This window comes from Ranitomeya variabilis, chromosome 1 (genome assembly GCF_051348905.1).
Source record: "Ranitomeya variabilis isolate aRanVar5 chromosome 1, aRanVar5.hap1, whole genome shotgun sequence".
Taxonomy (NCBI): domain Eukaryota; kingdom Metazoa; phylum Chordata; class Amphibia; order Anura; family Dendrobatidae; genus Ranitomeya; species Ranitomeya variabilis.
Genome location: NC_135232.1, coordinates 828,400,005 through 828,412,929, shown reverse-complemented (window position 1 = coordinate 828,412,929; position 12,925 = coordinate 828,400,005). Strand labels below are relative to the sequence as shown.

Below are 12,925 nucleotides of genomic sequence, written 5' to 3'. Positions count from 1 at the left end.
AAGCCTTTGACAAAAATGTCTGGCAGTGGCATTCTCTTTTGTCCCTGTGGAAAACACATGAAAACTCCAAGGAGTTGAGCTCTTATGTGTATGGAAGAGTCAGGAGGGATAGCTGTCTTCTGAGTAAACTGCTCAGCCAAGAGCTTTCTAGTTGGTAAACATTTATAATGAGGTTACCACATGTGGCCAAAACCACACCGGCAGACAGTAGCCAATTTTCAAAGTAATGCCGTCCCTCACACATAGAATTATGTGGCCATTAGCCACCGCATGTGAGCATGGTTTCAGCAGCATGTGGCAATTGTAGTTTTTAAAACTAGATATTTCTTTTTTTTGCATAGTGATAGCTTTCTGAGTTAAGATAATGCAGTGTTTTTATACGCAGAACTACCAAAAACCATTTTCATATCCCGATATCACAGCACATAATGCGGAATGACAAATTCTGCTACACCTGATCATTTGAGAGATATTTTCTTTATACACTTCCTGCTCTTTTTTTGCAGATGATGGGTCGATTCTTCAGTGGTTTGGCCCAGTCTGGAGCCTGGTGTTGTTTTGATGAATTTAATCGAATTGATATTGAAGTGCTGTCTGTAATTGCCCAGCAGCTCATCACAATAAGGAATGCAAAAGCTGCAAAGGTAATTCTTATTTCCTCTGCCAAGTGCAAATTAATTACCCACAAATGTTCCCAATTCACAATGAGGCTCTGATTTGTAATGTAATGTGTAGCCCCTAGATCTCTACATAATACCTGTTATTCAGACTGGAGGTCAAGAGTAACCTACAACAGTGGCCACTTTAAGTGTTGCTTTCACATAGTCTTGTTCTCTCGGTAACTTTAGTTGCACAACATAGAAATTGCATCTGATAATTGATATAGGAAAGATATACAGTATATTTTGGTACCGTGTTAGCCAGTAGATAGAAAAATATTTATAATTGAGAGTCCTCAGTGGTTGATACCTTTTAATGGCTAACTGAAAAGATGGTAACAAATTGCAAGCTTTCCAGACTACTCAGGTCCCTTCTATGCCTGATGGAGAGACCTGAGCAGTCTGGAAAGCTTGCAATTTGTTACCATCTTTTCAGTTAGCCATTAAAAGGTATCAACCACAGAGGACTATCATCTGATAAATGTCAGTTTTGATCGCTCTGTGGCATACAACATAAAGAAACTACTTACACAACAAGCTTGCTGGGATTGTGGTCACGAATCCAAATTCACGCTCAAGTTTGCTATCACGGACCATAGCTTTGGATCAGCATGTAGCAGTGTTTAATGATAAATTATATTGTGGACTAGCAAACATATGACTAGCAAAAAGTGCTATCACTGATTGTACAATTCAACCCTCGACTTTGCAGTAAAGCAATTTATATAACCACTTATAGTATCAGTACGCATGGTATATATATATGACAGTCAATAATGCTTCACCATGGATACGACTATGATACGACCTATCATCATATATAACAAATATCACAAAAAACAGATGATACACAGTCTAAAGAGTTATGTAAGAATCACAAAACTTTATCACAAATATTAAAAACTGACATCAGGTGACTAGAGGGGATAATTAGCACATGGACAAATTCGTGCCATATAACAACATTGACGGGAAGCATGAAGCAGGGGGTTACTACAAATATATGCAGAGTCTAATACCAATAATTGATAGGCAACCCAGAGACAGCGGATTTAAATAACCCAAATCATGGGGAAATAAATATATCCACAACCACTGGCAATGGGTCCCTATCCATAATACAGTCCCAGACTAATAAACATTGCATAGCAGAAAATGGTGGAACTAATAATGACACATGTCCGCAATACCACCGCTATAATACTAAAACAATAACACATGCAGCAAAGAATGGAAATTTTAGCAAGACAAGAATTATACCCACCGCAGTGTAGTCCGACCCTCCTGGAGCACGCCTCCACCCCAGCGCGCGTTTCGGTTAAAAAACCTTCGTCAGGGGGCATTTAGTTCGATTGTGAAATGTGCTTAAGGGTTGCACCCGGAAGTGATCGAGCCGCAATGCCGGAAATAATCCAGCGTCACCATGACGACCTATAACGCCCGTACCTGCCGGAATATACACACCAAGGACACACCACCGGAAGTGATTACCCGCGATACCGGAAGTCACTTAGTGCAGTCATGGCAACCCACGACTCCGGAGCTCGCCGAGAACCTCCAACGGGGGAAGGAGATCACAGGGGCCCCACGTGACCACCAACCACCCGGCAGGGACCCGGACCAGCGCCAGCGCAGAGGATTTAGAATGCTCGGAGGAAATAGATGTAAATATAAATGTGGTGGCCGTACGGCAGCATCCAAATGATAGTGGTCACTGCGGCTATACAAAGTATCAAACGCAGTGACCTGAGGAATGGCATAATACACCCCACCGGTAACCCATAGAATAGTGAACGAACCACCACCAGGGAGATATAATATATATACACACAGAGAGTGCCAAGGTACCTATGTTTAATAGAAATTACACAAACATCACGATACTATATGATCCCATATAAATCACCCATATACATAGCAATAATGCTACAATAATAAGAGATGTCATTACCAAATACATGTATCTCAAAATACAAATAGTTAGTATAATGGCATAATGGTATCAGAGCATGTATATAAATTCATATGGGGCATTAAATGGAGACAGGTACTATGTCCTTTGAATGGAGCACTTCTTTGCCTTCTTCCGAAGGGAAAATCAGAATCTTCCATATAGGTGTCCAATATCCAGCAGCTAACTTCCATCACAACCCACATCCGTAAATAGGACCACAACCGAAACTAGAAAAAACTAAAAAACAAATAATAAGAGAAAAAGAAAGACACAGACAATGAATAAAATGTTAAAAACAATGCAGAGATATAGCACAATTCAGCCGGCGCTAAAAATGCGCTAAGCTCGACCAATGTCTACAAAAATGGGGTATAACTAATATTTTCATTTAATCCTGCTGGGTGGACTGTTTTTAGAACCCAGATCCATCTTCATTCCATTTGGGATAGACGTTGAAAGGTACCGCCTCCCCGAATACCCACTTCTAATAAATCAATACCCCTCACTTTCAAAAGACTTGCGTCACAATCATGGAATTTCTTAAAATGGCGCGGCAGTGTCTTTAATGTCGAGATATCATTGGCCGTAGCTGCCGCTCCAATCCCCAACACATGTTCCCTAACTCTTATCTTAAGATGTCTTGTTGTCATGCCGATGTAAATTTTGTTACATGGACAGACAGCATAATAGATGACATTCTTACTAATACAAGTAATACGCTTTCTGATGGTATATTGACGAGAGCCATCAGAGTTAGAGAACATGCGAGTATGCTCGATATTAGGACACGCAACACAACGGCCGCATGGACTGCATCCTATATCTCCTGTAAAAGTATCCAAAAAGGTTCTACTCGGCATCCCAGTATAGTGGCTGTGCACCAGGATATCTCGCAGATTCCTGGAGCATCTAACTGCAATACCAACATTTTTGGGAAGATAATGGGCCACTATGGGATCAGCCCTCAATACATGCCAAGACCTAGCCAACATATGTCTCATAAGGGGAAACTGTGAATTATAGTTTGTCACAAATCTAACAATATCATGCTCCTTCTGGGTTCTTTTTTCATAAAGTAGAGTATGTCTAGAGGTATATTTCGCCCTATTAAAGGCCTTTTTTACACTCCGTTTGCTATATCCTCTTGACAGTAGTCTCCCCTTAAGATCCTCGGCTTGTAGAGAAAAAGCCCTATCGGTTGAGCATAATCTTCGGAGACGTAAAAACTGCCCCGTTGGAATCGCTTGTATGACATGATCAGGGTGTGAGGAGGAGGCATGCAATACCGAATTTGTGGATGTGGGCTTACGAAAGATATCTGTCTGCAGCTCTCCCCAGTCATCTCTTTTAATCAAAACATCCAAAAATTCCATATTGTCCTTATCCGATCTGTAGGTCAATGTGATGTTCAAATTATTCACATTCAATAACTCCATGAAATCATGGAGGCTTTGCACAGAACCCTGCCAGATCATGAATATGTCGTCGATGTTCCGCGCCCAAAAGAGGACGCGACCCATCGACGACTCACGATCCGGCAGGGGGAGGTCCCTCTCCCACAGCCCCAGGAACAGATTGGCGTAAGCCGGGGCGAAAGGAGCCCCCATAGCTGTTCCCTGGAGCTGCAGGAAGAAGGACCCCTTAAAAATGAAAAAATTATGCGTTAGGGAAAATTCCAATAGCCTATAGATCAGACTAGCCAAGTCCCTGGGTAAATTAGACATACCCAGGAAAAAATCAATAGCACGTAAACCGTCCTGATGTCTAATACTGGTGTACAGCGATTCAACATCAGCTGTCACCAGTATCTCATCCACCTCAATATATATCGTATCTATTCGCCTTAGCAAATCACCAGTATCTCTCAAGAAAGAGGGAAGACTCTCCACTAGTGGTTGTAGTTTGGAATCAATCCATTGATTTACCTTTTCAAGGTAATTACCTTTACCTGAAATTATAGGGCGCCCAGGGGGCGTCTGCATGTCCTTGTGGACTTTGGGCAAAAGATAGAACGTGGGGATCGTGGGTTCAGCAATTACCAAAGCTGAAGCCAGTTCACCAGTAATGAGATGAGATACTGGTAACAGCTGATGTTGAATCGCTGTACACCAGTATTAGACATCAGGACGGTTTACGTGCTATTGATTTTTTCCTGGGTATGTCTAATTTACCCAGGGACTTGGCTAGTCTGATCTATAGGCTATTGGAATTTTCTCTAACGCATAATTTTTTCGTTTTTAAGGGGTCCTTCTTCCTGCAGCTCCATGGAACAGCTATGGGGGCTCCTTTTGCCCCGGCTTACGCCAATCTGTTCCTGGGGCTGTGGGAGAGGGACCTCCCCCTGCCGGATCGTGAGTCGTCGATGGGTCGCGTCCTCTTTTGGGCGCGGTACATCGACGACATATTCATGATCTGGCAGGGTTCTGTGCAAAGCCTCCATGATTTCATGGAGTTATTGAATGCGAATAATTTGAACATCACATTGACCTACAGATCGGATAAGGACAATATGGAATTTTTGGATGTTTTGATTAAAAGAGATGACTGGGGAGAGCTGCAGACAGATATCTTTCGTAAGCCCACATCCACAAATTCGGTATTGCATGCCTCCTCCTCACACCCTGATCATGTCATACAAGCGATTCCAATGGGACAGTTTTTACGTCTCCGAAGATTATGCTCAACCGATAGGGCTTTTTCTCTACAAGCCGTGGATCTTAAGGGGAGACTACTGTCACGAGGATATAGCAAACGGAGTGTAAAAAAGGCCTTTAATAGGGCGAAATATACCTCTAGACATACTCTTATGAAAAAAGAACCCGGAAGGAGCATGATATTGTTAGATTTGTGACAAACTATAATTCACAGTTTCCCCTTATGAGACATATGTTGGCTAGGTCTTGGCATGTATTGAGGGCTGATCCCATAGTGGCCCGTTATCTTCCCAAAAATGTTGGTATTGCAGTTAGATGCTCCAGGAATCTACGAGATATCCTGGTGCACAGCCACTATACTGGGATGCCGAGTAGAACCTTTTTGGATACTTTTACAGGAGATATAGGATGCAGTCCATGCGGCCGTTGTGTTGCGTGTCCTAATATCGAGTGTACTCGCATGTTCTCTAACTCTGATGGCTCTCGTCAATATACCATCAGAAAGCGTATTACTTGTATTAGTAAGAATGTCATCTATTATGCTGTCTGTCCATGTAACAAAATTTACATCGGCATGACAACAAGACATCTTAAGATAAGAGTTAGGGAACATGTGTTGGGGATTGGAGCGGCAGCTACGGCCAATGATATCTCGACATTAAAGACACTGCCGCGCCATTTTAAGAAATTCCATGATTGTGACGCAAGTCTTTTGAAAGTGAGGGGTATTGATTTATTAGAAGTGGGTATTCGGGGAGGCGGTACCTTTCAACGTCTATCCCAAATGGAATGAAGATGGATCTGGGTTCTAAAAACAGTCCACCCAGCAGGATTAAATGAAAATATTAGTTATGCCCCATTTTTGTAGACATTGGTCGAGCTTAGCGCATTTTTAGCGCCGGCTGAATTGTGCTATATCTCTGCATTGTTTTTAACATTTTATTCATTGTCTGTGTCTTTCTTTTTCTCTTATTATTTGTTTTTTAGTTTTTTCTAGTTTCGGTTGTGGTCCTATTTACGGATGTGGGTTGTGATGGAAGTTAGCTGCTGGATATTGGACACCTATATGGAAGATTCTGATTTTCCCTTCGGAAGAAGGCCAAGAAGTGCTCCATTCAAAGGACATAGTACCTGTCTCCATTTAATGCCCCATATGAATTTATATACATGCTCTGATACCATTATGCCATTATACTAACTATTTGTATTTTGAGATACATGTATTTGGTAATGACATCTCTTATTATTGTAGCATTATTGCTATGTATATGGGTGATTTATATGGGATCATAGAGTATCGTGATGTTTGTGTAATTTCTATTAAACATAGGTACCTTGGCACTCTCTGTGTGTATATATATTACGGTATATCTCCCTGGTGGTGGTTCATTCACTATTCTATGGGTTACCGGTGGGGTGTATTATGCCATTCCTCAGGTCACTGCGTTTGATACTTTGTATAGCCGCAGTGACCACTATCATTTGGATGCTGCCGTACGGCCACCACATTTATATTTACATCTATTTCCTCCGAGCATTCTAAATCCTCTGCGCTGGCGCTGGTCCGGGTCCCTGCTGGGTGGTTGGTGGTCACATGGGGCCCCCGTGATCTCCTTCCCCCGTTGGAGGTTCTCGGCGGGCTCCGGCGTCGTGGGTTGCCATGACTGCACTAAGTGACTTCCGGTATCGCGGGTAATCACTTCCGGTGGTGCGTCCTTGGTGTGTATATTCCGGCAGGTACTGGCGTTATAGGTCGTCATGGTGACGCTGGATTATTTCCAGCATTGCGGCTCGATCACTTCCGGGTGCAACCCTTCTTAAGCACATTTCACAATCGAACTAAATGCTCCCTGACGAAGGTTTTTTAATGGAAATGCGCGTTGGGGTGGAGGCGTGCTCCAGGAGGGTCGGACTACACTGCGGTGGGTATAATTCTTGTCTTGCTAAAATTTCCATTCTTTGCTGCATGTGTTATTGTTTTAGTATTATAGCGGTGGTATTGCGGACATGTGTCATTATTAGTTCCACCGTTTTCTGCTATGCAACGTTTATTAGTCTGGGACTGTATTATGGATAGGGACCCATTGCCAGTGGTTGTGGATATATTTATTTCCCCATGATTTGGGTTATTTAAATCCGCTGTCTCTGGGTTGCCTATCAATTATTGGTATTAGACTCTGCATATATTTGTAGTAACCCCCTGCTTCATGCTTCCCGTCAATGTTGTTATATGGCACGAATTTGTCCGTGTGCTAATTATCCCCTCTAGTCACCTGATGTCAGTTTTTAATATTTGTGATAAATAAAGTTTTGTGATTCTTACATAACTCTTTAGACCGTGTATCATCTGTTTTTTGTGATATAAGTATAGCAATTTAGAAGAGCTAGAAACTGGCCTTTTATTCTCCAGAGCAGGGGTGGGTATTTAATTTGACCAAGGGGCCACATGAGACACCCTGAGTGCTGTGGAGGGCCAAACTAACAGGCCAAATTTAATTCTGTTTATTATTGTTATTTTATATTTTTATCACTTAATATTAAACGGAAATATTACTGTTAATACATGTTACGATAATACTTATTGTAACATTTATTCTTACCTGTAGCAGCTAATCAAAACCATATAATTTACTGCTTTTTATAAAGTTTGTAATCATACTGCTCTTGTTATTCAGCCTTCAGTATATACTGTAGATGTACCTTGATCAACAGCTCATTCTACAAAGTATGATGTCCCCACAGTCTCTCACCCAATATGACATCCCCACACCCAGTATGGTGTTCCCAAACACAGTATAGTGTTACCTGAGCCCATCACACAGTATAATGTCATCACACACACAAGAGTGATTTCCTCACAGCCCCTAACCCAGTATTATGTCCGCACAGCACTTCATACAAGTACGATGTCCCCACAAAGATCCCCATTCAGGATAATGGTCCCACAGTCTCTCATAAAGTATTATGTCCCCACAGTAACTCACACAGTATTATTGTCCCACACACAAGTATAAAAGCACACTTTGCACCCCCCTCCCTTACAGGCCTCACAGGCTGTTTACTTACATCCAAGGGTTTCCACAATACCCCTGTCACAGGTGTGTTAGATGCTACAGACAGTCGCTCTGCATATGGCTGCAGAAGGTCTCTGCGTTTGGCACTGCAGATGTCTTCCTAATCCTTCTGACCTTTGGACCCAGTGGCAACATCCCTCCGGCTCTAATTGACATACCTGGACCTGGGTGTTTATAGACTCTTAGTCTGTTTCGGTGAGTCGCCGGTGATATTCACAGTTTTCCTTTGTGAAAGCTTGGAGCTATAGCAGTCGGCTTACTTCTGTTGGTGTTGGAGAATGTTTGGTGTTACCTCACTGAGTGTGCTCAAGATAAGTTTCTTCCCCTTATTTGTTTCCATTTCTTCTCTTTAATGTACAGTGGGGACTGACCAGTGCTTATCCCCACCTTCCCTGTTCAGTGCCTAGCTCTAGGGATATACAGGGCGTAGGTTCCTGCTTGGTGATTGGTGTGGAACCAATATAGGGATGATAGGTGAGGCAGGTTGTTATTAGATCTTCCTAGGGGTCTCCACTCCCCCTTTCCCTAGCGTTTGGGCTTCCTTCCCCTCTTCCCCCTGTGTTGCATTTAGCTTTCCCACACTGTGTATGACATTATCACAGGCTGAACATATTTAGGAAGAAAACTGACATGTGGTTTTATTTGTGTGTGTTTTTTTCTCTTGGGCATGGTTTTATTTTTTCCTTCTCTCCCTTGGTTATGGATCCGGTTGCAGGGCTGGCAGAGCAGCTACACTGTCTATCTCTGAAGGTGAATGACTTCCACTATGAGGTTCAGCTGCAGCAACAGAGGCTGCAGGTTGCTGATGTTGGGGTCTCTGTCATGGTTCTCAATGGCAAGAGACCGTAGTAAAGCATACAAAAGGACTAGCTCTTGGAAGATGGAAACTCGAGCTGACTGTGAGCTAAACCTACCGCACAACTAACAGTGGCCGGGTAGCGTGCCTACGTTTTATCCCTAGACGCCCAGCGCCAGCCGGAGGACTGACTGACCCTAGCAGAGGAAAATACAGACCTGGCTTACCTCTAGAGAAATTTTCCCCAAAAGGCAGACAGTAGCCCCCACATATATTGTCGGTGATTTTAGAGGAAATTGACATACGAAGTATGAAGATAGGTTTAGCAAATTGAGGTCCGCTTACTAGATAGTAGGAAGACAGAAAAGGGAACTTCACAGTCAGCTGAAAACCCTTTCAAAACACCATCCTGAAATTACTTTAAGACTCTAATATCAACTCATGACACCAGAGTGGCAATTTCAGCTCACAAGAGCTTCCAGCCTCAGAAATATTCAAACACAGAGAACTGGAACAAAAATGCAAAAACAATCTTAGGACTACAAGTCCAACTTAGCTGATAGTAGTCTAGGAGCAGGAACATGCAACAGAAAGGCTTCTGGTAACATTGTTGGCCGGCATAGAAATGACTGAGGAGCAAGGCTAAATAGAAACTCCCACATCCTGATGGAAACAGGTGAACAGAGGAGATGAAGCACACAAGTTCAGCACCACCAGCAACCACCGGGGGAGCCCAGAAACCAAACTCACAACAGCACCCCCCCCTCAAGGAGGGGGCACCGAACCCTCACCAGAACCACCAGGGCGACCAGGATGAGCCCCATGAAAGGCACGGACCAAATCGGAGGCATGAACATCAGAGGCTGTCACCCAAGAATTATCCTCCTGACCGTAGCCCTTCCACTTGACCAAATACTGAAGTCTCCGTCTGGAAACACGGGAGTCCAAGATCTTCTCGACAACGTACTCCAACTCACCCTCAACCAACACCGGAGCAGGAGGCTCAACGGAAGGCACAACCGGTACCTCATACCTGCGCAACAATGACCGATGGAAGACATTATGAATAGAAAAAGATGCAGGGAGGTCCAAACGAAAGGACACGGGGTTAAGAATCTCCAATATCTTGTACGGGCCGATGAACCGAGGCTTAAACTTAGGAGAAGAAACCTTCATAGGGACAAAACGAGAAGACAACCACACCAAGTCCCCAACACAAAGACGAGGACCAGCACGATGACGGCGGTTGGCAAACTGCTGAGTCTTCTCCTGGGACAACTTCAAATTGTCCACCACATGCCCCCAAATCTGATGCAACCTCTCCACCACAGCATCCACTCCAGGACAATCCGAAGACTCCACCTGACCGGAAGAGAAACGAGGATGAAACCCCGAATTACAGAAGAAAGGAGAAACCAAGGTGGCAGAACTAGCCCGGTTATTGAGGGCAAACTCCGCCAAGGGCAAAAAGGCAACCCAATCATCCTGATCCGCAGAAACAAAACACCTCAAATAAGTCTCCAAGGTCTGATTAGTTCGCTCGGTCTGGCCATTAGTCTGAGGATGGAAAGCAGACGAAAAAGACAAATCAATGCCCATCCTAGCACAGAACGCTCGCCAAAATCTAGACACGAATTGGGTTCCCCTGTCAGAAACGATATTCTCCGGGATACCATGCAAGCGAACCACATTTTGAAAAAACAGAGGAACCAGCTCGGATGAGGAAGGCAATTTAGGCAAGGGGACCAAATGGACCATCTTAGAGAAACGGTCACACACCACCAAGATGACAGACATCTTCTGAGAAACAGGGAGATCAGAAATAAAATCCATGGAGATGTGAGTCCAAGGCCTCTTCGGAATAGGCAAAGATAACAACAATCCACTAGCCCGAGAACAACAAGGCTTGGCCCGAGCAGAAACATCACAAGACTGCACAAAACCTCGCACATCTCGCGACAGGGAAGGCCACCAGAAGGACCTAGCCACCAAATCCCTGGTACCAAAGATTCCAGGATGACCAGCTAACGCAGAAGAATGGACCTCCGAGATGACTCTACTGGTCCAATCATCCGGAACAAACAGTCTACCAGGCGGGCAACGATCAGGTCTATCCGCCTGAAACTCCTGCAAGACCCGTCGCAAGTCTGGGGAAACAGCAGATAATATCACTCCATCCTTAAGGATACCTGTAGGTTCAAAATCACCAGGGGAATCAGGCTCAAAACTCCTAGAAAGGGCATCCGCCTTCACATTTTTAGAACCCGGTAGGTAAGAAACCACAAAATTAAACCGAGAGAAAAATAACGACCAGCGCGCCTGTCTAGGATTCAGGCGCCTGGCAGACTCAAGATAAATCAAATTCTTGTGGTCGGTCAATACCACCACCTGATGTCTAGCCCCCTCAAGCCAATGACGCCACTCCTCAAAAGCCCACTTCATAGCCAAGAGCTCCCGATTACCAATATCATAATTTCGCTCAGCGGGCGAAAATTTACGAGAAAAGAACGCGCAAGGTCTCATCACGGAGCAGTCGGAACTTTTCTGCGACAAAACCGCCCCAGCTCCGATTTCTGAAGCGTCGACCTCAACCTGAAAAGGAAGAGTAACATCAGGCTGACGCAATACAGGGGCGGAAGAAAAGCGGCGCTTAAGCTCCCGAAAGGCCTCCACAGCAGCAGGGGACCAATCAGCAACATCAGCACCCTTCTTAGTCAAATCAGTCAACGGCTTAGCAACATCAGAAAAACCAGTTATAAATCGACGATAAAAATTAGCAAAGCCCAAAAACTTCTGAAGGCTCGTAAGAGAAGAGGGTTGCGTCCAATCACAAATAGCCTGAACCTTGACAGGGTCCATCTCAATGGAAGAGGGGGAAAAAATGTACCCCAAAAACGAAATCCTTTGAACCCCAAAAACACACTTAGAACCCTTTACACACAAGGAATTAGAGCGCAAAACCTGAAAAACCCTCCTAACCTGTTGGACATGAGAGTCCCAGTCATCCGAAAAAAATCAAAATATCATCCAGATACACAATCATAAATTTATCCAAATATTCACGGAAAATGTCATGCATAAAAGACTGAAAGACTGAAGGGGCATTTGAAAGACCAAAAGGCATTACTAAATACTCAAAATGGCCCTCAGGCGTATTAAATGCGATTTTCCACTCATCCCCCTGCTTAATTCGCACTAAATTATACGCCCCACGAAGATCAATCTTAGAGAACCACTTGGCCCCCTTTATTCGAGCAAACAAATCAGAAAGCAGTGGCAAAGGATACTGATATTTAACCGTGATTTTATTCAAAAGCCGATAATCAATACACGGCCTCAAAGAGCCATCTTTTTTAGATACAAAGAAAAAACCGGCTCCTAAGGGAGATGACGAAGGACGAATATGTCCCTTTTCCAAGGACTCCTTAATATATTCCCGCATAGCAGCATGTTCAGGCACAGATAGATTAAATAAACGACCCTTTGGAAACTTACTGCCCGGAATCAGATCTATAGTACAATCGCAATCTCTGTGCGGAGGTAGTGAACCAAGTTTAGGCTCCTCAAAAACGTCACGATAATCAGATAAAAATTCCGGAATCTCAGAGGGAATAGATGACGAAATGGAAACCAAAGGTACGTCCCCATGAGTCCCCTGACATCCCCAGCTTAACACAGACATTGCTTTCCAGTCGAGGACTGGGTTATGAGATTGCAGCCATGGCAATCCAAGCACCAACACATCATGTAGATTATACAACACAAGGAAGCGAATAATCTCCTGGTGA

The 12,925-nt window shown here is 43.8% G+C and overlaps 1 protein-coding gene across 1 annotated transcript in view; it reads left to right on the top strand.

Moving 5' to 3' along the window:
• The window catches only part of DNAH6 (dynein axonemal heavy chain 6), a 717,942-nt gene that overhangs the window by 196,472 nt on the left and 508,545 nt on the right, over positions 1-12,925 (top strand). The window contains exon 30 of the mRNA XM_077275462.1: positions 507-644. Within this exon, the coding sequence (XP_077131577.1) occupies positions 507-644 (138 nt within the window). The remainder of the gene's footprint in view (positions 1-506; positions 645-12,925) is intronic.